The 24380-nt window shown below is 53.9% G+C and overlaps 1 protein-coding gene across 2 annotated transcripts in view; it reads right to left on the bottom strand.

The window, feature by feature from the left end:
• Window positions 1–24380, bottom strand: part of PRKCA (protein kinase C alpha) — a gene marked incomplete at both ends in the record, with an annotated part of 373558 nt that overhangs the window by 20835 nt on the left and 328343 nt on the right. For both annotated transcript variants that reach the window (XM_079726327.1, XM_079726328.1), the window contains 5 exons: window positions 14135–14273; window positions 15173–15235; window positions 17648–17739; window positions 19680–19853; window positions 20619–20753. In XM_079726327.1, coding sequence (XP_079582453.1) covers window positions 14135–14273; window positions 15173–15235; window positions 17648–17739; window positions 19680–19853; window positions 20619–20753 — 603 coding nt within the window. The remainder of the gene's footprint in view (window positions 1–14134; window positions 14274–15172; window positions 15236–17647; window positions 17740–19679; window positions 19854–20618; window positions 20754–24380) is intronic.

Raw genomic sequence — 24380 nt, 5'->3', positions numbered from 1 at the left:
CTTCTACTGTTCAGGTCTGGTCTAGACTGAGTTCTACTGGCTCCTACTACCCGCTCCAGTTCCCCGGCTCCTGTTGGCCTAGGGGGCCAGCTTTGGGCTGAGGACGCAGCTCAGGGACCACAGAACGGACGGGAGGCTGTCTTGGGTCTGTCCCCGACGGACACGGGAGCAGGTATCTCTGGCACTTGGAAGCTGGCAGCCAAGCCCAGGCAATGCCTGTCCCCCTGCAGGCCCCTGGCGAGGGGCTGCCCCGGTGATGTGGTTCCCACCGCAGAGAAACTCACAAAAGGAGAGGCAGGCTCGGCAGGCGGGGCTGGGGCTGGCGGCCTTCCCTGCGGCACGGGGAAGCCAGAGACAGAACCCTGGGGCCACTGTCATCCAGGTTCACTGCTACTTGTTACTACGATCATCATGGTTATAATTCCCTGAGCCAGGTGCCTGGGGGCTGTCAGGATGCTTACAAGCGGCTGCCTGTCTTGTACAGCGGGGTGTGAGTGGCCTCCTTCCAGCCTGGGTACAGGACCTGGGCAGAGGGTGGGGGGCAGCTTCTTGCCTCTTACGAGGCCAAAGGCCCACAGCAGCTGGAAGGACGTCGCTCCAGGGCCACCCACCCTTCCCCCCTCTGCAGGGCTACACACTCCAAGGCCTCCTGAAGTGGACGGGGCTTCAGAAGATCTTCTGGAGAACTGGGGGGGCAGGGTGGTGAGGTTTCAGATGCTACTGACTACAGCACCAATGACTGGAGCCCATGTCACCATCCAGACTTTCACCAGGTGCCAGGGTCTTTCTCTGTTAGCTCCTAGCCCTCACAAGACCCTGGCGGTAGGAGCGTCTGATTTCAGAGATGAGGAAATGAAGTACAGGGAGGTTAAGCAGCCTGCCCAAGGCTCCACAGCCAGAGGTGGCAAAGCTGGCATTTGAGCCCTGGACGTCTGGCCTTGGCCTCCACGATCTGGACCATTTTTCTAAACTGAAGGTTCATCCGCTCTTGAGTCAGTGTGGCTCCCTAGACACTAGGGCGGGAACTGGCCCAGTTAGGGTGACTCTTGCCAAAAAAGGGTTCAAATGCTTAACAGGGTCTAAGTAGCTAAGATGCCCACTTGAATCAGCAGGTGGCCCCGAAGGCTTGTCTCCAAGGGTTCCGGGGACTCGTGCTCCTGCCCTTGGCCGCGCTTTCCTGGACTCTGGTCCTCACTGTCCCACCGTGTGTCCTGGCCGAGCCCCAGTGCCCACGCTAGAGTAAACGGCCCGACTGTCGACGGCCCTTGCCAGGCTGCAGCACAAAAGAACGTTTGGCCTTTACTCATAAAACATGCTCAAGTCCTCTGTCTCAGGGAAACAAACCCTATTATTTCTTCCTTTTATCAACGATAAAAATATTTTAATGGGAAACTTATGGTTGTTTCGAAAAACATCATAAATCCCCCGGGCTAGAACATGGGACACTGGAGGCCTTCTTCACGGACCTGGTGGAAATGCTGACTTGTTGAAATAGTACCATTTGGGAGGAAAGATGACGTGCCTGGGTGTTTTCTGGGTGTTCTGTTCTGACAGCTGCAGGGCCCTGAGCTCACTCAGCATCTCCCCAACTCCCTGCTCTGGGGCCCACAGCCCAGGGCCACGCAGATCCCGAAGGCTCTGCCACGTTAGTTACACTGAGGCTGCTTATCTGCCCCCACTCGACCCCAAGCTCTCCCCCCAGGGGCTGAGCCACCCTCCCAAGCACCCCACACAGCAGACTCTCCCTAAGGTCAGGCTGGAGAAGCCAGTGGATCTGGTGCAAGCCTGCTCCGTGGACACCACCGACCTCTTGAGTGCAAAATGCAAAGTGCTCGTCAGACTGCTGGATTGCTAAGGTCGCATGGGCCTTCGAGACGGTTTGGAAAAGATCCTCAGGGTTCTGAGAAGGAAGCCGAGAGGCTCGCTGGAAGGTCGCTGAGTGGGCGGCACGGTCTCCCAGCTGTGTCCACCTCCTGCAGCGCCAGGCTTGGACCAGAGCGTGGTGAACAGGAAGCATATCGGGGGCGGGGTATGGAAGAGGCATCCCCAACTCTCAGCCAAGATGCTCCCAGTCAAACCACTTTGGGGCAGTGCCTCCCAGCCCAGAGCACTGCAGAAAGCAGAGTGCGGCAAGAAAGCTCCGAACCTGACTGCCGGAGCCCAGCTCGGCCACGCGGGAGCTGTGTGACCTTGGGCAAGGCGCTTAGCCTCTCTGAGCTTCCGTTTCCTCATCTGTGATACTGGAACCCTAGCACCCCACATACTGGCAAGCACGTGGTATGTAGAGAAACGTGTGTTTACTGCAGGTGAGTTGAATACGCGTAACTCCACAGGGTCTCACGGCAGGAGCAGGAAGGCCCCGGGCACAGCAGGTGGGTGAACGGGACTCAAGGCAGTGAGCTAACCCAGGCTCACAGGAGGATGAAGGAAACATTTTGGATGAGAGGCTGGATGAATAACATGTATTAAATACTCTGAAATGATTGTCAGCACCTGGGAATTCTGTCAACGATGAACCTTCTGTTCATTCTTTCAGCAAATATCATCTGCCTACGTGCCGGACGCTGTTCCATGCACGGGGCACAGAAGTGAATAAAACAGATTAAAAAATCCCCCTCTCATGCAACTATTTAACTCTGACCAGAGCAGCAAAACTTCTGGATTCTCTTCTCTGTGGTATTAACACACCCTCCCCGCCCCTTCCCTCACTGCCACTGTTTGGGCTAATCGTGCGTCTCTTGGGGCCGGGCACCCTGTGAGTCTCAGGGATTATGACACGAAAATGGATAAATACACTAAAACGTGATACCTTACACATCGAGGATCTTAGTACATCACATGAGAAATATCTGCAATATTTGAAAGCTCTGGACAAAATGCATAATATAAGTATAAAGGAATTCTGGCACAAGATGAGAATGGGAAGTTTGGAGTCTGCGCTACATATTTCCCGTTTAGATGAACACGGTGGCCAGGACTGGGGCGAACAGAAAATGACGTCTCTAAAGGCAACACAAGGGGGCTTCCCTGGTGGCGCAGTGGTTGAGAATCTGCCTGCTAATGCAGGGGACACGGGTTCGAGCCCTGGTCTGGGAAAATCCCACATGCCACGGAGCAACTAGGCCCGTGAGCCACAACTACTGAGCCTGCATGTCTGGAGCCTATGCTCCACAACAAGAGAGGCCGCGATAGTGAGAGGCCCGCACACCGCGATGAAGGGTGGCCCCCGCTTGCCGCAACTAGAGAAAGCCCTCGCACAGACACGAAGACCCAACACAGCCAAAAATAAATAAATAAACAAATGTGGGTTTAAAGGCAACACAAGTGCTTTAAGGTCCAGTTACAGTAACCACTCCTCTGCCTCCTTGACACCCGGGAAGGGGATGGAAGGCAAAGAGCAGCACAGTGTACGTGCTGCTCCCCCGAGGACCTGAGGGGGATCACGTGACACAAAGAGGGTTTGCAACTACTGACCCTGGCTTTAAATAGCAAGTAACACAGAAGAGGAAAAGGAAGGAAGCAAGGGAGGAAAAAGAGAGCGAGGGAGGAGGGGATGGCAAAAGCAGAGCTTTCAAAGCCCGGTGATTACAGTCCCTGTTCCCAGTTCTATCCTGGACCTTTGTTTGGAAGGGAAAGGCCACCCAGGCTGCATTTCTTCTTCTTCTTCTTCTTCTTTTTTTTTTTTTTGTATTCATAAACTGCTTTAAAGAGAAGTTTTAGGTTCAGAGCAAAATTGAGAGGAATCTCCGAGTTCCCGTAGACCCCACCCCCTGCCAAGTTCAACACACGAGACTGTATCTTAGTTACAATCACTGAACCTGCATGGATACATCGTTATCACCCAAAGCCCAGGGTTTACGTCAGGGTTCACTCCTGGTGCTGTACATTCTATGGGTTTTTGAAAATGTATCATGACATGTGCCCACCACTGTACTGTTACTGTACATAATAGCTCCACTGCCCTCAAAATGCTCTGCCCACGGTCCTCCCCCAGCCCCAGCAATCACCAATCTGTTTTATTGTCTTCCTAGTTTTGCCTCTTCCAGAATGTCAACAGCTGGGCTCTTACAGCGTGCAGTGTTTTCAGACGGGCTTCTTTCACTTAGTCATGCACGTCGAGGTTTCCTCCATGGCTTGAGAGCTCATTTCTTTCGAGTGTTGAATAATATTCCATTGTCTAGACGTATCGCAGTTTATTTGTTCACTCACCTACTGAAGGACATTTTGGTGGCTTCCAAGATTTGGCAATTATGACTAACGCTGCTATAAACACTTGTGCAGGTTTCTGTGTGGACATAAGCTCTCAATTCATTTGGGTAAATACTCAGGAGCGTGATTGTTGGATCGTCTGGTAAAGACCACATTTAGCTTTGTAAGACACTGCCGAACTCTCTTCCACGGTGGCTGTGCTAATAATTCTGAAAGAGCCACGAGTAAACTTCTGAATCGCCTGCCAGACTTCTGATCAGGCAGAAAGATGCCCCCCGCACCTGGTGTTTGTCTGACACTGGGACGTGTGCTAGCAAGATGTCTGTGGTCCTCAGATGGGGCGTCAACAGCATGGAGTTACACAGGGAGAAAGCATTCCCATTTCAAGGCTTTGTGCAAAAGCTCTAACCTCTTACTTGGGCTAATCTCCCTCTAGCTCCTCGGTAACATTTGCTCGTCAAGGAATAAGTCAGGAAGGTGACCATGAAACGACCAGGGCTGGGAAAACACCATCCCAGTTGGCCTGGGTCACCCAACCTCTTCAGCCCAAGGCTGAACTAACTTCCATAATTTCTTGTTACATCAAAACAACAACAACAACAAAAAAAACTAAACACCTCTTTGGATTCTCTTCTGCCAACCGGATATTTTCAAGAACCTCCTTAAGAGCGAGATACACTAAGAATATGATACCCACAGTAACAGCGGCCAAATTTTAACCCCACCTAAGCCACACTGAACTGGGCATGGTGCCCGTCTCCCACGGGGGTGGCCGAGGCCCGGCCAGCTTGCAGGCAGTGACACCGCGGGGGGGTGGTGGCGGGCAGAGCCAGGACTCGACCCTCTGTCACGGTGCCCGCTCGATGTGAGCAGGACGGGAGTGGGGTGAGGACATCTGAGGAACTGCCCTGACCCCTGGGACCTTTACCCACCCCTCCTTCCTGTTCTGCTTGGTGAGAAATGATGATGCTGATTGTGAGTAGGTAAAACGCATCCTGGTTTACAGCGTCATTCACCTGTGGCCGAGACCCAGGACTCCATACGGGCCTGGGGCGCTGGGGCCAGAGGAACAGAGGCCACAGACCCTCTGCCTAAATACATACGCTACAAACTGAGCTCACAATATGAACTAGCTGTTCTCTCCTACCACCCTGCACGCGGACTTCCCCTAGCGCTCTGTTCGGGCTGCTGTAATGGCACGGCTTCAACAACAGACGTCTACTGCTCACGGTTCTGGAGAGTCGAAGCGCAAGGTCAAGGTGCCGGCAGGGCAGCAGCCCCCTCACTGTGCTCTTGGCGGCCTGTCCTCCGTGAGCTGCCCTCCTGGTGTCTCTTATGAAAACCTCAGTGCTCTCCGAGGGGGTCCCACCCTAATGACCTTGTCTGGCTGTGATCACCTCCTGGAAAGCCCTGCCCCTATAGACAGTCACACTGGCGTCACCTTCAACACACCAATTTTGGGGGAACAGGATTCCACCTGTAATTCTGCCCAACAACCCAGAAGGCCAGGTTCGACTGGAGAATTCAGGGGCCCCTGAGATGGCCCTTCGGACGCGGAGACGTGGCCCCCTTGACTGCTCTTGCCGCCCCCCTCCACCACGGCCATGACGAGCCTCCTGCACGTCCCAGCTCTGTCCCACCTGCCCGTCGGACACAGGCGTGTCTGCGCCAGCAGGGCAGCACCCCGCGGGGCGATGGCACCGGGGGAGAGGCTGCGCAGGTCCTGGGAGGGACTTCTCAGACCCCAGGTGGGCACATCCCTTTGACCCTACAGACCCCAAGCCTGTGAGGAGAGCTCAGGCTGGGGAGACCCGACGAGAGCCCTGTAACGTTGGGGGCACAAACTTCAGCCTGCAGCCCAAATCCAGCCCGACCCTGCCGGGTACAGCCTGGGAGCTAAGCATGGTTTTAAGTTTCCTGAATGCGAAAGAAAAAATGTAACAAAGACTATCAGTCTTTCGAGCCTTTGGGCAGGAACAGCTGCTCAAACTGGAGAAATCTAAAATTTAGATGAAGGCAAAGGCTAAAACACTTGCTCTCTAGCCCTTAGCAGAAAAAGCTTGCTGATCCCGGCTCTGTAACCCAGGGCAGGGGCCCCTCTTGCCGGGGTCCTCAGCGCTTTTGAGACCTGCCCCTGTGGGGTGCTGTGCTGAGGATTCTCTGCTGGCCCACACAGAGCTCAAAGCCAGCTGTGCAGGGGACTGTCCCCAAAGACGGCCACAGTGCCCCTCGCTCCCATCCTGTATGGTCCCTGCAGCGTGACAGCACCAGGCCTCTCACCAGGATTTAGTACTTACATCACCTCCCCTAGACGCCGGGCTGGCTGTGGACTTGCTCCGACCTGGAGAAGGTGGTGGGAATGACACAGTAATCAAGTTCTAGGTGAAGCTTAAGGGGCCTCCACTTTTTGGGGGGCCTCAGGGTTGTACCCTCTTGGGAGTCACCGTGGCGAGATGCTCTGGATAAACTACTGAATGAGGAGAAATCTCACAGAGGACAGAACACGGAGAGGAGGACCCGTGGGTCTCGGCCAAGAGCCAGCAGCCCGGGGCCCCCGTGGACCACCCTCCAGGGCCCAGTAGGGCCACGGCGGCCGGCACATGCCGGGCAGAATCCCAGCGATAACGTGGCTGTGGTTTTAAGCCGTTAAGTCTTGGGTGGTTACACAGCAGCAGCAAGTTGAAACAACTGTCAGCCCTCCCCTGGAGGCAGGCCAGGCTTCTTACCGGCAAGACTTCAGCCTCAAAGTTGTATCCCCATTTCACAGACCTCATCCCAAGTTCTTAAAAGAGCAGAACTATAGCCAGAGCTGATTACACAACGATAAAGAAAAAGCCACCTGAAATCAAACAGGAAGGCTTTCCTTCTCGGAAACATCACGTCTGCGTGGGGCTAAGGTAGAGTCGAGCTGAATTAATCCGGAATCGAGTGCGCCACCATCAGCCTCTAGTCTCTCTCCGAGCGGTTCTCAAGCTCGGCCACTGTGGCCCTGGTCACTGGTCTAGGCTGCAGTGGCAGGCCGGGGGGACGGGGCCGGATTCACTGCTCCACGCCCCCTTTGGAGCCCCCTTGTCTCAGGCCTCCTCTGCTGAGCGGGGAGCCTTTCAAGACGTTCACTGTGGGTTCCTTCACTTGTGCAGTGAAGGAACGAACTGGGAGTCAGGAACACATTTTGCTCCTGTAAGACCTTAATCGGCTGGAATAAAAGATCTTCCAGAATTTCAGTCTGGTGGGTCTTCACAGATGCGTGTGGAAGGGGACAATGAAGCATGAGGGCCACAGGCCTGCACGCTGGGGCAGGCAGCCCAGGGCCGCGGCCTGGCCACCTGCCGTCTACGAGCCGTGCACAGGGCTCCTCTCCGTCCCACGACTCCTCTTCCTTGTCTGGAGAACAGGGATAATGCCACTCACCCAAGGACTGCTGTTAGAATGAAACGAAGTCACAGGGGCAAGTGCGTGGTCCACACCCGGCAACGAGACCAGGTTGGTCATCTCCGTGCAGACACCCACACCCTCCTCCCCGCGGCAAGGTGAAAAGGAATTCAGTGATCTCTGACCCATTTTTACAAGATTTAAACAAATCCCCAGCTGAAGGGCCAACTCATGCAGCCATGGAATTCTTGGAGTAAAGACTTATCAGGGCGTCCTTGGTGCTTGGAAAACAAAGACGGGGCCCGGATGGAGGGAGGCTCACTTGCACCCCCGGAGGGAGGTGGTCAGTCCCTGGGCAGCCCTCCTCCCGGGACCACAGCTGCTGCAGGGAGAAGCTGATCAGCCCCGGGTTCAGAGCCCGGCCTGCCTTGGATCTGGGACATGGGAAAGAACGAATCTCTGCCCCTTGGGTTCATCATCTGGAAAATAGGGCCAATAACACCGACTCTGCAGATCCAACTGAAGGATTAAACAGACTCACGTCGATGAGGTGCCCTCCCCTGGGTCTCACACGCAGCGGGCACCATCAAGGGGCAGCTAAGTCACCAGGAGCTGGTCATCTGTGAAGGAGGGGCTGGGAGGGGGAGGGGAGGAACAGACGGGGGTTGCCTCGTGGACCACAACATCACAGAAGGGGTCAAATGCTCCAGAGAACAGGCTGAACTCAGTAAACTCTGAGGCCACGAAAATTATGAGACAGTTAAAGAGCCGCAGGCAGACAATCAAATATATGAGGTAATATAACCAACATCATTCCTCGAAAAGATCTGAGAAGAGTTATATAATTTAAGGAAGAACTCCCCCCCAAAATGCCTGGCCTGGGCTCTTTAAACGTTTCTTAGGGGGAAAGCAGCTGCTTTATCTTCTCTGTGACGCTGGAGTCATTGGACCGTGAGCTGACGCAGAGGGAAGCTGGCCTTTGATAGAAAGAAAGCGTCTTCTGGTTTATCGTTCTCTTTCTTGAATCAAGGGCTTTCTCCGCGGCCGCCCGCCTGGGTTGGGTTAGGGTCAGCGGCTCAGAGGCGCTGATCTCAGAGGGGCCGCTGCTGGCACTCACTGGCTTCTTTCTATCTCGTTTCCCCATTTCTTCCCAGCTTGGCAGGGGCTAATTTACTGCCTGGCTGCCCGGCTGTGTGCACCAAATGAGGTCTTTTCTCATTTGACTTTTAGATCCTCTTTTATTCTCTGCCCCTCTCTACAACCCTTTCCCCAGAGGCCAGGAGAAGCTCTGGGGAGGTCGGTATTCTGGTCCCTCGGGTCCCGAGCTGACTTCCCGTCCACCTTGGACCCTTGGGGACCCCAGGCGGTGGGTGAGGTGGGGGCGCGGGGCCACACCCCTGTCCCCGCATGCTCTGTCACCTGCCATCAGCCTTGGGTTCCAGCCCCAGAACTCCCGACCCCTCAGTGCCGGAGCCGCGGCGCTGTGCCCCGGCCCATCTGCCCCGCCACGGCCACGGCCAGACACGCAGCTCGCTACGCCTGCCCCTCCCCCCCATCCCTCCTGCCCCCGGGGTAGCGGCCCACCCATGAACAAAAGCCAAGGGTCCTGCTGCCTGGAGCTCAGCGGGAGACAAAGAAAGAAGTAAACACGTGAGCACGCGACGTGGTCTATCCGAGGGTGACGTGCACCGCAGAAGGGGACCAGGGACGCGGCTGGAGGTCTGCCCCCTGAACCAGGGTGGCCGGGAAAGGTGACCTCCCGGAGGTGACATTTGCGCCAAGGCTTCAAGGAGGAGAAGGAGGGAGCAGGCTGACCCCCGGGAAAGGAGGGTCCAGGTAGAGGGAAGGAGAGAAGAATCAGGCATATTTTACATAAAAATGCAGACTTCTGGCTGTCGTCAGGGGCAATCCCATGCGGGCCTTCTCGCAGGGCTGAAAGGAGAGGCCAGGACCCCGGGGACGGGCTTCCAGCTCTCCAAACGCATCCAGCCCAACACAGACGGCAAGTGTGAGCGTCTGCCTGTGGGCAGCTGGTGGCGGGGGGACCCGCAGGCTTCTTCCCCGGGGCTGTCCCATGCTGCAGGACCGTCTGTCGTCACCTGGGGACACGGTCTCGCCCGTATCTCCAAGCTCCCCTGGGCTGCAGTGGCCCGCTCCTAACTGCTTCCAGCCCCTGACACTCCTGGCAGGGGGTGCTTGGTGGACCCTCGGTGAGCACCTGAGGGGGAGGGGCTTAGAGCTGCTGGCTCACCCCGGCTTCTGAGAGGTCTGCCCAGGATGGGCAGCTGGACCACGATCCTGACTCGCTGCCCCAGAGACGGAAAGGTCTGGTCAGGACTCAGACCCCTTGGACGTTAAAGAAGAAGTGGTCTATAACATCTCAGCGCTCGTTTCTCACTGCTCTTTCTCTCGGGGAGTCTTCTCATCTCCCTGGAGGTGCTGTGATACGTGCACAGGATACACGGGCTTTGGGGTTGGAAGGTCTCGGCTGCAAATCCCACCTTTGTCTCCTACCAAGTGGCACAACCTCTGCTCGTGTATCAGGCGTGACCAAACGGAAGCTGCGTTCCGAGGGCCCGGTCTGGAACAGGCACTGCCCACACTGTGGGTGACGCCCTCTGCGTATGGGCTACACACCCCGGCACGACCAGGCCGAGAGCGAGGGTTCCACGTGGTGCACTTTCCAAAAGCTTCGCCCCTACCGCTGCCTCGCTCTCCCAGGAAAGGCTGGGCGATGCTAGCGTCCAGGCTGCTGCTCGGCTGCGGCAGATACCTGCCTTGTGACTGCATCTCGCTCGCTCGGAATAGCCGACTTTCAGATGGGGGATGAAACCCAGGTAAAGCCTCAAGGGCTCTCTCGCTGACCTCGAAGCATCCTTTCTATATCAAAGCAAAGAGTCCCCTTCACGTCGGCTGCAGGGATTAGTTCCTGACTGGTGCCCCTTTCCCAGCGTCCATCTCGGCGCCAAACCTGCGTGTGAGTGACATTTTCTGCCTTTGCTCATCTTTACCGGCTAAGGAGATGCTACAGTATCAATCCATTTCAAGGCTTTTAATGAACAGCCATAAATATTTAATTTATTTGCCTATTTAGGAAAATGCCACCTAAGATAATTATTTTGCCTTTGCCTGACAGAAAGATTTACACAGAGGACAGGATTATTTTCACCTCTGAGCAAATTCAGAAACTTGGAACCTAGATGGTCTTTTCTCTACCCTGCAATGATTCCTTGGGTGAAATATGCCAAATTCCTGGACCCTTATGAAGAAAATGCTAGCAAAAGGCGAAACAACCTAAAGTTATTCCTGACAGAGCTCCCAAAGGAGCGCAGATTATTTTTCATTGAAAGTCAACCGGCATCTAGTTGTAGATTCTGGTTCTTATTTGCGTCACCTCCTCTAGATGGGAAGCACTTCCAGGGCAAGGCCCCGTGTGCTCTCTTTCTGTGTCCCCACGATGCCATGCTTGGTAGGTACAGCAAGCGTGCAGAATGCTCTGTGGACACACAAACTGCCCCGGGTTTGAGTGGCTCAGCGTGGCGGGCAGTGCGAAGGTCTGCAGGCAGCCTGAGCCTGGGGAGGCAGCTGCATTCCGGCATTTTTAGCAAACGTGGCCCCAGGCTGTTACTGACTGCCTCGGACACTCATCTGAAAGACAGGCCTGCTGGCCTGTTCCTCTACAGGGTTTGTGATGAGAAGAAAGTACAGAAGGTGACCAGCACACAGTGGACACTCGATAAATGGCAGGTGCTCCTTGACTGCTTGCACAGTGGGTATAAGGAGAGGAATGAAGGCTTACAGAACCTGAGGGTATCCAGAGCCAGAACATGTGATCCAGTGTGTATTAAGAGGCCCAAAGCTCGTTTTCCATAAAGCCCTCTTTGACGGCCTGTTCCCAGCATCCCTCTCCCTGATGGATGTTCCCAGCATCCCTCTCCCTGATGGATGTTCCCAGCATCCCTCTCCCTGATGGACGTTCCCAGCATCCCTCTCTCTGATACCACGTCCTCAGGTTCTTAGCATGACATGGCCAGCCCCATACAGGTGCGATCTCCTAAATGGCAAACAACTTCTCAGTTCAAAGGGTCTTTTCCAGGCCAACCTAGTCTCTGTTGGCCCAAAAAAGTGACCAGGAAGACAGCAATGGCCAGGGTCTTCTAGGACAGGCTTCTGGAAGACTGCAAGAGGCTCAGAATCCGATGTGGCAAGTGAGTCAAGTGAACGAAGGACCACTTGCCTTGCGACCGACAAGGCATGTCCCCTTGAGATGGGGAGATGACCCTGGATTATCTGGGTGAGCCCCATGTAATCCCAAAGGTCCTTAGGAGAGGGAGGCTGGAGGGCCGGGGCTAGAAAAGAGAGGGAGAGAGATTACAAGATGCTACGCTTCTGGCACAGAAGATGGAGGAAGACCCATGAGCCGAGGGCTGCAGACAAGCCCCAGAGGCTGGACAAGGCACAGATTCTCCCCCGAGCTGCTGGAGGGTGTGCAGCCCTGCCGGCAGTTTGGCGCTAGCCCAGTGAGACTGCTGTGGGCTTCTGACCTCCAGAACCGTAAGATAATAAATTTGCACTGTTTTAATCCACTAAGCTAGCAGCTGTTATAGCAGCCATATGAAATTAGCACTGCAAGGAACCTCGCGAAAAAAGGCAACAAAGTTCAATTACTTGGACAATTTCATCTGTGTGGAACGCTGTCACCCCTGGTGATGTCAGATGGCTGAGGTGTCACTGAACACAGGAAGCTGTTTGTTTGAGCGGCAGGGACCTGGTCTTGACGAAGTTCAAAGCCACCTTTATTCCTCTAACTGCTGCCGTTCCCTGTCACCAAGCTTTGACAGCAACTGGTGGGTGTTGCACAGAGTGGGCACAGCTAATAATCACAGCCTGTTTAATACATGTCAGCCAGTAGGAGGCTTCAGAATAAATACTGCATCAGGAGGTTGTATTTTTTTCTGCACCATCTCTCTATCCTTCATGTTTGAAAGATATTGAAGCTCATTATATGCATGGAGATACTAAGGTGTGAGCTGTTTGCAGGGAAAGAGGTTATGTAGGTTATGTATCAAGAGAACATCCCATCTTTGCCCACGTAATTCAGAATTTAAGTTTCTAAGTCAATATTCTAAGCCTATGTTCCTACACAGTCTAGGAATATAACAGGCAAAAAAAGCCTTAGCAAAGGGATAAGGATTAGCTTCCCTTTTGGAATAATGGTAACGAGGGTTGCCAGGTGCAAACACTGTACTAGGCACCTTAGTCCTCAGAGCAACTCTACAGGGCAGACAGTATCATCCCTGACTTGCCACTGTAGAAATGGAGGCTCAGACAGTTTGAGAAACTTGCCTGAGTTCCCACAGCCTGTAAATAATAAAGTCAGGAGTGCAGCTCACACTGGTTGGATTTCTAATCGCGTGTCTTTTTGACTATTGCTACTGCCTCGGAGATAAACGCATGAGGCGCTATGCTGAATAAATACCACAAAGCCACCCGACAGCTGACATGAGAGCTCTGCAAAGAGCTGAAGGTTGGCCTAACGTGGAATCCATCACCCCCTCCCTGCTGGAGCTCAGTGGGGAAGGGACGGTGCCGTCCACAGGGTGGGGCATGGTCAGAAAGGTGGCTACACAGCGACCCAGGGTTCTAACCCACCCAATCACTGGCATGTAGGAAGCTTTGTAAAATAGGAAGAAAGCTGCTCAATATGTGTTATGACAAAGACAACGCAGCATGGCCACTGCTGTCAACGCACAAATCTTGGAGCCACTTTGCTTAGAACCACATGGGTGTGCTCTTCCCATGATCCACTGCAGTGTGCCGCTGAGAGCAGCAACCACTGATTTTCTGACACAGAAACCAAACTTACGGTCACTAAAGGGGAAGAGGGGGATAAATTAGGAGATTGGGATTAACGTATACACACTACGGTATATAAAAGAGATAAACAACAAGGACCTACTGTAGAGCACACGGAACTATATTCAATATCTTGTAATAACACATAATGGAAAGGAAATCAGAGAATGGATCTGAATATATATATATGTATACATATATATATATCGATACATACACATTTATATAACTGAATCACTTTGTTGTACACCTGAAACTAATGCATTATAAATAACTATACTTCAATAAAAAAATAAACAAACCATAACAAAACAAAAAATAAATCACTCTGATTTTGCTAAATAGGCATCATCGGAACTGCCTTTGACCCAGTGTTTCCATGCAGAGCCCTCCCATAAGCAAGATCCTCCCTTCTTTACCCCACAGTGTTTCTTAAGCTGGTTTGCTGGTGACCACGTAAGAAATACGTATGTTCTACCATGCACGCATCTCACACGTATGTGTAACAAAAACAAAAGTTCCGTGAACCAAGGCGTACCCTTACTTTGTGCGGGGAGTTCTCGTGGTTTCTTTTTCTGCATTATTTATTCCCCACACATCGACTTGGTGATTCAGGGATGACTCTACATCCCACGAGGGGGCTGTGTCTGCAGCTGGAAAGCCCTGGTCTAAAACACCGGGCCAGTTGGGGTCCTACCTCCGGGGCGATGTAATCCGGGGTCCCACAGAAGGTCCTGGTCGTGACCCCATCCATCATGTGCTCCTTACACATCCCGAAGTCCGCGATCTTGATATGTCCTTCCGAATCCAGCATGACGTTATCTAACTTCAGGTCTCTGCAAAGAAGTGGGTGGCATCAGCATCCTTCCCGTAATGTCACATGCTTTGCTCTGCTGCTCGTGAGACAGAAGCGCCCGTGAGTGGCTGCGTCCCAGTGGCACATGAACTACAGTCACGGGAGTGCTGGGACCGGGAATTAGGACTTATTTATCTTTCCATCTCTAGAGCCCAGCGTAGTGTCTAGCATGCAGCAGGTACTTAATAAATGCAGACTGAACGAACGACTAAATGACTGAGCTAGTGATTCCCGACCTTGGCTGTGCAGGTGAATCACCAGAGACCCCAAATGAGCAGCTCTGAGGAGGCCCCAGTCACCGGTTTATTAGTGTCCCACCCGGAGAGATCAGACACACAGCCAGGTATGCAAATCACGGGCTCAGAACAACCTCGCTGGGTCACCTGCGTCCCTTCCATTCTGCCCCGTGCCGTATGGTCTTCTAATTAATCTCTGCTTAACACTGGAGAACGTTCTCCCTTCACTGTGACCAAGAGCGGGAGGAACCGAATCCAGCAGTTGTCCCCGTCCCCTCCCGGCTCCCCGTGCTCCTCTGCGGAGCATCGCCAACAGAAACGCAGCTTTCACTGGCCCCTCACCTCTGTGCCAAGTCAAAGGCAGAGGAAGGAGCTGGCAGGGAAAAGAAAAGCATGTTTTCTTGCAGAAGCAGTAATGAGATAAACGATCTTCTGAGGTCCGGAAACCAGAAGGTGGTTCGGATTTGCCCGGAGGCTGCGGAAAGAATGGTGGTCCCTGCAGGTCTCCGTGACCCGGGGCGTGGTGGTGGTGGTGGTGGTCCGCTCCACGTTCTAAGTCCCCATCACAGAACTCATACCCACAGAACCCAGAGGTCCAGCAAAGCCTCCACAGTGCTGCGGCCAGCAGGGCTTCGATACACACCTATAAATGATTCCTCTTTTATGAAGAAAGAACAACCCAATGGAAATCTCTGCTGCGTAGAACCTGCAAAAGAAAACGCCTGTCAGGTGTCTGGCTTGCTTTCTTTGGCCTCCTGGATACTTTTTACCCTCAAGATCGGGCATCGAAATGGCAAAAGAGTGGGAGACCCTGGATGAGCAGAGAACAGCACTGCCCTGCATGTGTTGTCAACCCTCTGCCGTTTTATGACTCCAACTTCCCCAAGGAATGATACAGCTAGTAAAATCAATGAAGCAGGTTTATTACCTGTCCCCAAATAAACGCTTCTTGTCTGGGGCAGGTAGACAGGTAATTACGGCTTAAAAGACATTTTGAATACGATCTTTTAAAGAATGGCTGTCTGCTAGGCTGTTCTATGTCAGGGCTACGGTAGATTGGAGCAAATTTCCATTTTCCTATTCAAGGGCAGAATACATTAGTGTTTGAAAATACACTTATGCCCTGGAAGACAAAGGACAGTGTGTGATGATGTCTGCAGGTGGTTTACTCACCCCTCACCCCTACCCCAAGTGCTGGGAGAAATGGGACCCACGCCAGGATTCACACCTGATGCACCCTTTTTATTTTTTCCATATTCTTACAATTTTAAAAAATTTACTTATTTATTGGCCGCGAGGCACGTGGGATCTTAGTTCCCCGTCCAGGGATCGAACGCGCGTCCCCTACATTGGAAGTGCAGAGTCTTAACCGCTGGACCGCCAGGGAAGCCCCCTGATGCACCCTTTTAAATAATTCATAATAAAAAGCAGTTACTGCCTTCACTTCAAAATTGTTCATGGGTCAATATCTGAAACTCTGAATAAGTGCTTGAAGCAGGTTTTAAAATTTGCACAGCGTTTAGGAGTTCTTGACGTCTAAGACACAAGATGCTGCCTGGGTAAACGTCATACCCGGGAGGCTTCAAATAAGCACACGTGGGCTTCCCTGGTGGTGCAGTGGTTGAGAGTCCGCCTGCCGATGCAGGGGACACGGGTTTGTGCCCCAGTCCGGGAAGATCTCACATACCGCAGAGCGGCTAGGCCCGTGAGCCATGGCCACTGAGCCTGCACATCCGGAGCCTGTGCTCCGCAACGGGAGAGGCCACAACAGTGAGAAGCCCGCGTACCACACACACAAAAAAAGCACACGTGTTTACATGAGCAGAGAAACAACACCAAACCCTCAGCGGGGGGCAGGGGGGCACCTCTGAGGGCTGGCAGGGGGCGGAGGAGGGAGAAGAGAAGGGGTCACAGGTGACTGTCATACGATTTTTTCATGCTTTGCTGTATTTTTAAAGTGAAAAACTTTCCAGCAGCACAAATACAAGGGAATGGTACTAAGTGGGACGGCCTGTTAGTTCATGATGGAAGGTGGCTCTTCTGCCCTTGGCTCTTTACAGCTCTGTGCTGTCAAGCTTCATTCTGTAACCTGTGCATTTTAATGCTCTGTAACTAACAACACGAGAGACAGGGCCATCCGCCCCTCGGTTTTGAGCATCCCCAAGAATGCCCCATTCTGTCTCCAGTGAGCCTTCCCCAGACCGGCTCACCCCGCACGGACCGGAAGTGCCCCAGGCTTATCTTTCAGACTGAACATCGGCCAGAACCCAATTAACGTTTGCCCACTCGATTCATCAGGGCACCTGCGCACTGGGCATCCTCACTCTGGGGACAAAAGAGCTGTGTGTTTAGATCTGCTTCTGTGAGTTTCCCGGGACTTCCTGGCCCCTGGAAAATGGGGTGATTCTTCAGGTCTCAAAGCCTCGCCTCTAGATGGATGACTCTGTCTTCCCCTGGAGCCCACATCTCTCTCCGGGGCTGCTGATCTATGCATCCCACTGAGACCTTCTAATGATCCCCTGCAACCTCCTCCTCCAGATGGCTGCCCCTCCCCAGTCTACAAAGGGGCAGCACCTGGAGAGGCTTCTCTCTCCTCATCCCCAGGCACCAAGTTCTGGTTTTCTTCTTCCAGAAAGTCTCTCCATACACTGGCTAGTCTTAGGCTCCAGCCTTTGTCCTCCACACAGACTGTCACCTGCCCTGCCTCCATCGGCCATCCTTACATCTCCTCTTGGCCAGGGCCCCGTGGAAACGTCACCTGATGCTGTCAGGCCCCCCTGAGGCCCCTTCCAGGCTCTCTTGTTCCCCAGCCAGGCCCTCTGCTCGGCCCATCACCCAGAGCCCCTTTATTTGTTCAAATAATGACTGAATGGCTCGATCGACAAGGGTGGAATGGGGTGACAGGCCATCTATACACCTGCATCTCCAACTTGCCGGAAGTAGAATAAACTGCTCCGGAGGAGACGTTTAGGTGGACCCTGTCAACCAACCTGCCCCCGGGAAGGTAACAGTGCTCCACCCCAATCCGGGCCCAGCCCCACTTCCAGATCCCCCCGGCAGAGGTTCTCGGGTGGGAGTGACGCGCGGTCTACGTTCGGGGACTTTACAAACTACTCACACTGCTTGCGGTTCCTTAAATTTTCCCACTTGCTGGATGTGGTACATGAGGTCCCCGCCATTGACGTATTCCATGACGAAGTACAGCCGATCCTGAGGACCAAGGTGGACAGGTGAGCAGGTTGACGGCAGCAGGGTGGCGGCCTCCACTCTCCCAACTGTGCTCTGCTGTCTCATTAGTAAAACGTGGGCCACACTGGCGGGTTTGCCCAGTAGAGCCGGTCACGGTTTTCTCCCCCAAATAAAGAATAAGTACTAAGCCCTATTGCGTGAGGGCCTTGGGACGTATAGAGTCACGACGTAACCCTGAAACGACGGGTTATGTCAGCCTGTCTGCTCCCGATCACAGGAGTGGCCTCAAACTTTCTTCCCTCTTCTCCTACACACAGGATACACTTCTAAGTTAGGGACGGCGTGAAGGATCCATATGGGCCAATTACTTCATTTTAACCAGTGTTCTGGTTCGCAACGTCTACAAGGCAATGCCACAGTAACGTAACGTGTTTACCCAGATGCTCCTGAGAGCAAAGCTCGTGGTGAGGTCGGGCTTGTAAGTTACAGGTGCTCAGTGATGTTGACTGTGAGGGATGGGACTGTACGCGGAGAGGTTAACCCAATGTTCTCTTTATGCCCAAGTGTTGTTTTTCATTTTCTCTGTCACTGATATGCTAAGTGTTGGCCCCATGAAGTGCATACATCACAGAACTAAGCAAATCTGCATATTTATGAGGACAATACGCTGGGACAGATGGGGAGACTGAGCGGGTGTAAGAGGAAGTAACAGCACAGCACAAGGCAAGAGCTGAACTTTGCTCTCTTCCAGAAAACACCACCATTTCACAGAGGTTATTATACATTAAAGTAGTGCACAGGAAAAAAGAAAAATGTTGGAGCTGCTGCTAACAGCCAGGGAAACGGCTCTGGGAGCTTCAATCTCTCGCTTTCCTGTTACAAACTTTAATTTCAATTTTATTTCTCTGCTTTGTAGCTTTCCAGAGCTTAATCAGTGTAACCAGGGTTACGGGATCTGGACTGGGTTTCTTTCTCTTCTCTGCCTATCGCTAACTTCCCTCCTTGGCGCTACCTAGGAGCTGCTGCTGGGAGCAGAGGGCCGGCCGGCTGCAGGCAGTAGGCTGACCTGCAGTGGCTGGGGCCCGACCCTGTGGCCCCACTGTCCACCCGAGGCTCCAGGGTGCTGCTCTGCTAGTAGCCACGAAGGCTACTGAGTACTGAGCCACGTCTGCAGGAGGACAGCCACAGAGGCCTGCAGAGCCCATCTTTGGGAAAGGCCTCACTGTGGTGCCATCTAAATGTTTATATTTCTTGTAGGTTACTCGCAAGCACCACGCCAGGGTCCCATAAATGGCTGACCAGCGCTTTGGAAATTATTTTGTCCTCTCTTTAGTTAACCTATATGGCAGGGCTCAGCAAACGTTTTCTGTAAAGGGCCCGACAGTGAATATTTTAGGCTCTGTGTGTGTCTTGTAACCACTCAGCTCTGCCTTTGCAGCACGAAAGCGGCAGATGCTGGGTAAGTGAAGGGGCAGGGCTGTGTCCCAAGAAAACTATTTGTGGACCTTGAAATCAGAATTTCATCTAATGCTCGCATGTTACAAAACAGTACTTTGTCTAAACCTTTCGCAGAGCTCACAGGCCATACAAAACAGGCCAGGCGGCGCCCCCTGCTGTGCACATTCAAGAACATACTCTGTCATGACAGTGGGTCTCCTGATGCTCTGACAGCTGGATCGGGGGTCTTAACAAGCCAGGGCTGTGAGTTACTGTTTTGTCTCTCTAAGTCTTAACATTGCCTGGTGTGTGTTAAGGAAACCTTTGCTCTAAGCATTCACGGAACTAAATGGAAGTAACACTAAGTCTCTAAGTAGGGCACATCACAGAGGGGGATGCCCCGAATCCACTAGTGGTTCCCAGGCTGCTCGGCAGAGGAGGATGTGGGGCTGAGAGGTCCCCACGCTTTGTCCTCGGACCCCGAGGACGCTGTGTGGCTGGGGGCAGCTCCCAAGGGCCCTTACCACCGTCTGGAAGCAGGAGTGCAGCTGCGTCAGGAACGGGGGCTTGTCCGACAGGGCCAGCACCCGCTTCTCCACCATGGTGCACTCCACGTCGTCGTCCTGGATCACCACGTCCTTCTTCAGGATCTTGATGGCATACAGCTCCTCCGTCCCCTTCCTGTCCGCCAGCATCACCTGCGGGCACACCGAGGGCAGCCTGAACCTCCTGGCACACGGCTGGCATGGGGGCGGGGGGCCGCTCGGGCAGCGCGTGTGGACTCGGCAATGTTAACAAAGCTCCACCTCGTGTGCCGGTCTTGAAATACTGCACGTCGCTGTGCATGAAATTCCTCAGGCTGCCTAGTTTCTACGCTGCCAGGGTTTATGCTCCGTGTGGGCTGTGGCCGCACCAGGGCGCCACGGCAGCCGCTGAAAGGGGCACTCAACATTCTCTGCAGGAGCCGTGCGTCCGGCACGTGTCACAGAAGCATCCTCAGAGCAGAGACGTGGCTGACCTTTGTACACTTCTCACAAGTCAGGAGCCAAGTCCAGAAAAAAGGGGGCGGGATCAAAATCAGCTCCTGGATCTATCATGAGATATGGGACCAGAGAAGCAAACGTAGGTACACAGGCCGACCACTGAAGAAACCCAGTTCAGCATCTGTTAATGATTACGTCTGCTTACTAGGAGTCAACATTCAATTTTTAGTTGTGAAAGCTACTCGTCCAACGTCTTGGAGCACCCACTCCGTCATGCACCCAGAAATGGAGACACACCGGGAGCCTCGTGTGGCTTTTTGGATACAGTTGTTTTTAATGAAATGGAACTGGGAAACTGCTGAGAAACGTGTGCAGAGCACAGGGAATCTAAAGGGCTGCTCGGGAATCCTCGGGGAGACCGGGACTGACCCCAACGTTCTCTGCCAAAGCCCGGCCCCGTCGTGGACCCGGTTCTCTTACCTTCCCGAAGCTGCCCTTGCCCAGCACCATGAGGAAGTTGAAGTCGGTGAGTTTCACTCTGTCGAGGTTGTTGGAAGGCTGTCTCCTGTCCTCAGGACTGATGACTTTGTTGCCGGCAGGGCCGAGCTTGGCTTTCTAAACAACAAGCACACACGTGAAAACCTTCAGTCGTTCTACCAGGGAAAAAAGTGACAGAAAACTCTGTGGCTGAGCTGGATACTGTGTGGGGATGGGATGGGGTGAGAAAGGGAACCAGGGTGAGGAAGCATCTCTTCCTACCTCCATGGCTATACTCACCCTAAGGGCAACATTTTCAAAGGAGCAAAGAGTTGCCCGTACTCATCACAAGACGACTCTCTATGTCTTTTTGTTCTTTAATTAATTAATTAATTAATTAATTAATTAATTAATTTTTGGGGCTGCATTTGGGTCTTCGTTGCTGTGCACAGGCTTTCTCTAGTTGCGGCGAGCAGGGGCTACCCGTCACTGCGGTGCACAGGCTTCTCATTGCGGTGGTTTCTCTTGTTGTGGAGCACGGGCTCTAGGCACGCGGGCTCAGTAGTTGTGGCTCGCGGGCTCTAGAGCGCAGGCTCAGTAGTTGTCTTGACGGGCTTAGTTGCTCCGCAGCATGTGGGATATTCCCGGTCCAGGGCTCGAACCCGTGTCCCCTGCATTGGCAGGCGGATTCTTAAACCACTGCGCCACCAGGGAAGCCGACTCTTTATGTCTTTAAATGAGAATCAAGTCACAGGGCTCTGGCAAGGGAGGGTTAATTCTCATGCAGGGATGGAAAGGTTAACTTCTTGGGGGAAAACGGGGCTTTGTGACAGTTAATGTAATAAAAGAAATAAACTGTGTACTGATGCTTTCCTTATTTGCAGATTTTCCAACTTAAGATTAATCTGCAGAAACCCATGCAGAAAGGGAGAGTGTGTCCTCTGGAGAAAAATCGCTTAAATGGCAGGCCATGGGGATGATTTATTGCAACTTTAAAAGGCACAGTAAGAAGAACAGAGGGTTTATTTATTTATTTATTTATTTTTTTTAAGGTAAAGAGTTGGACTCATGAAGAATGGTGACATGTAAGAGCATCTGGTTTCCCACGAAGCCCACAGTGCTGTTTGCATCTGAAGAATCCTGGGTCGTGACCTGTGAGTTACCCAAAGGAGTTCTCATCTCCACTAGACTCATGCTGTGTAAAGACCACCCCTCGTTACTCTCACGGGGAGTTAAGAGTCTCAGGTCAGAGGCGAAAGGTGCAGAGAAGGCAAGGCAAGGGGATCACACGGGGGCGTCTGAGCCGGTGGAGGAGCCTGTGGAGGCCCTGGAGCAGGTGCAGGCTTCCCCACAGGCCGAAATCCACCTGCCAGGGAGAGGCCAGTTGCCGGTCAGCAGCTGGAAAGGCAGCCCTGGGCCAAATGGCAAAGACTCTTGCTCTGGCCCTGTTCTTAATGAGGGGGACCAGCAGACCTGAGCAAGGGCAGCTCTGGCTCCCAAGAAGATGGCAGGAGGTGGAGAAGGCTCTCGAGAGCTTTCGTGTATGACCAGAGTGGCCCCAGCCCTTGGGGGGAAACGTGGGATTACTTCTTTAGCAGCAGAGGAGGCTCTCGAGGGATCACCCACCCTCCCCATGCGCAGGAGCCCCTCATCCACAGTTACTGAGAGAGCTACTTGCAGCCGGCTCTGCTGGGGAGGATCTGCGTTTGCAGAAGGAGCCCGTCAGCTGCCTCCGCAGCCCCAGGCCCGGTCCTGCACTCGGCACGAGCTGTGCACTCAGCATTATGGTAGAAGGAAGAAAGAAATGAAGCCCGATCGTGTTCATCACATGCTGGGCTGTTAGGTGACGCTTTTCTCTGATCAAAATAACCCATTCGTAGAGAGATCAAACCCTGGGGCTTGAGTGCCAGCTCGGATGAACTGAGTGAGCCCATCTAAGCAGAGGCACTAAAACATGGGGGAAAGATGGCCCCACTCTTTTGCTTCAAGGCTGGAAGTATTTAAGGCAGTTGTACTAGGGCCGTAGTGACAGCGCATGTGCGAGGTGGCAGGAAAGACGTGTGAACCTGGGGACCACTGGAAACACGGATGCTCTATAGAAATAAAACCTGAAGGAGACCTCAGCAGGCCTCCCCATTGACAAAGGGTGGAAGGAATTTTCAGACAGACTTGTGAGAAGGAGCCAGGACGTAACCACGTGGGTTACATTCACCCTCCCGTCAACTGCAGGAGCTCCAGCCCTGTCCTCCAAACATCGGCCCAAGAATGATTCCAACTTGATAAGCCTTCCAGTTTGTGCCTAAATTTAGATAGATAATCAGGAAGTTCAAGATGGGAATACCGACTATGCTCCTCTATTCTGTTCTTCCGATGGCTACAAAGAAAAAAGGGATCAGAAAGAGGTACAGAGACTTTAATTTCATCGGGAACTTCACGATGACGTCTGAAAAGGCCCAAATGCAGTGGCCTCACACTTCGAGGTGCTGGAACAGCTGAGGGGCAGCAGGAACATGCCTGCTGCCGCCGAGCACAGCTGAGGCCCTGAGCAGGTGCCCCCGGTGGCCCTGCCCAACCGTCCCTGCCCCTCCCTCCTCTGGCGCTTCAACTCCAGTGCAAGAGGGGACACGGGCTGATGCAGCGAGGCCTCCAACCTGACGCGGGGCTCACAAGCCCGCATCCGCCGCCTGTACCAGGGCCGCGGCCTTGGTCTCATTCCAGGGACAGGATACCCCCGTGGTCAGGTGCTCGGGGACCTCTGAAGCCCGGATGCTGCTCTGAAATCAGTGTGTAGGGTCTGGGAGGGAGGACTGGCCACGAGAGACCCTGACTCCCAGGCAGGCCATGAGCCTGTGGCCACGGTCGGCCCCCAGCGCGGGGAGGCCCCCAGCCCCAGGCGGCCGGAGGAAGAAGCGGCCTGGGGCCCTCAGGCAGCAGCCCTGCCCCCGAGTGCAGTTCGCCCCACAGACCCCTCGGCCTCAGCCCGCCCAGGATGCCCCCCGCCCAGGCCCTGCGGCCACCGCAGCTCTGCGCTTTCAGAGCAGCTCTCCGAACGGCAGAAAATCCCACGAGCTCAGAATCTCATTATTCTGGGTGGGCCTGACCTGGGGCTGGAGGAGACCCCGGTGGATCTCTTGGGAGCCGCGTCTCTGGGGGCGGCAGTGAGGCCTGGGGGCCAGAGGGCAGAGGACCCCAGGAGGGACGTGGGCACCGGCCTGGCCCCCGCCTTCTCATCCGTCCCCCCAAGCTGTCTGCGTGCGGCTCCACCCCGGCCTGTGCCCCCTCCCCAGGGTCCAGCTCACCTGTCACGTGGTCCTGCTCTTCTCCCCCGTGGCACCCTGGTCTCCTCCTAACAGCTCCCAGGGCAGCTGGCGAGTATTGGTATTTACTGCGTCTTTATGCGATTGAGGTCTCACTCGACAGCGAACCTGTCATGCCAGATCCGCCTTCAGACTCGTCCAGAATCCGCCCTCTCCTCAGGGCCTCCTTCTCGACCTCTCTGGCCAGTCTGGTCACCCCCCCCCCCGCCACTCGCTGGTCTCCCCGCTTCCACCCTACCTTCCGTCCGCTACCTGCAGGGATCCTGTTCCAGGGGATCCTGTCCTGGTCCCCGACGTCCCGTCTGGTGGAGAGAAAGGCCGAGCCCTCCTAGTGGATGAGGAGCCCTGGCTGGCCTACCTCGGACCTTAACCGCCACCCCTCTGGCCGTCTGTCCGGCCTCGGATCTTTGGTTGCCCTTCCCACAGGGGCCTCGCTGTCTGGTTTGTC

This window comes from Hyperoodon ampullatus (genome assembly GCF_949752795.1).
Source record: "Hyperoodon ampullatus genome assembly, chromosome: 19".
Classification (NCBI taxonomy): Eukaryota; Metazoa; Chordata; class Mammalia; order Artiodactyla; family Ziphiidae; genus Hyperoodon; species Hyperoodon ampullatus.
This window is presented reverse-complemented; position numbering and strand designations above follow the sequence as displayed.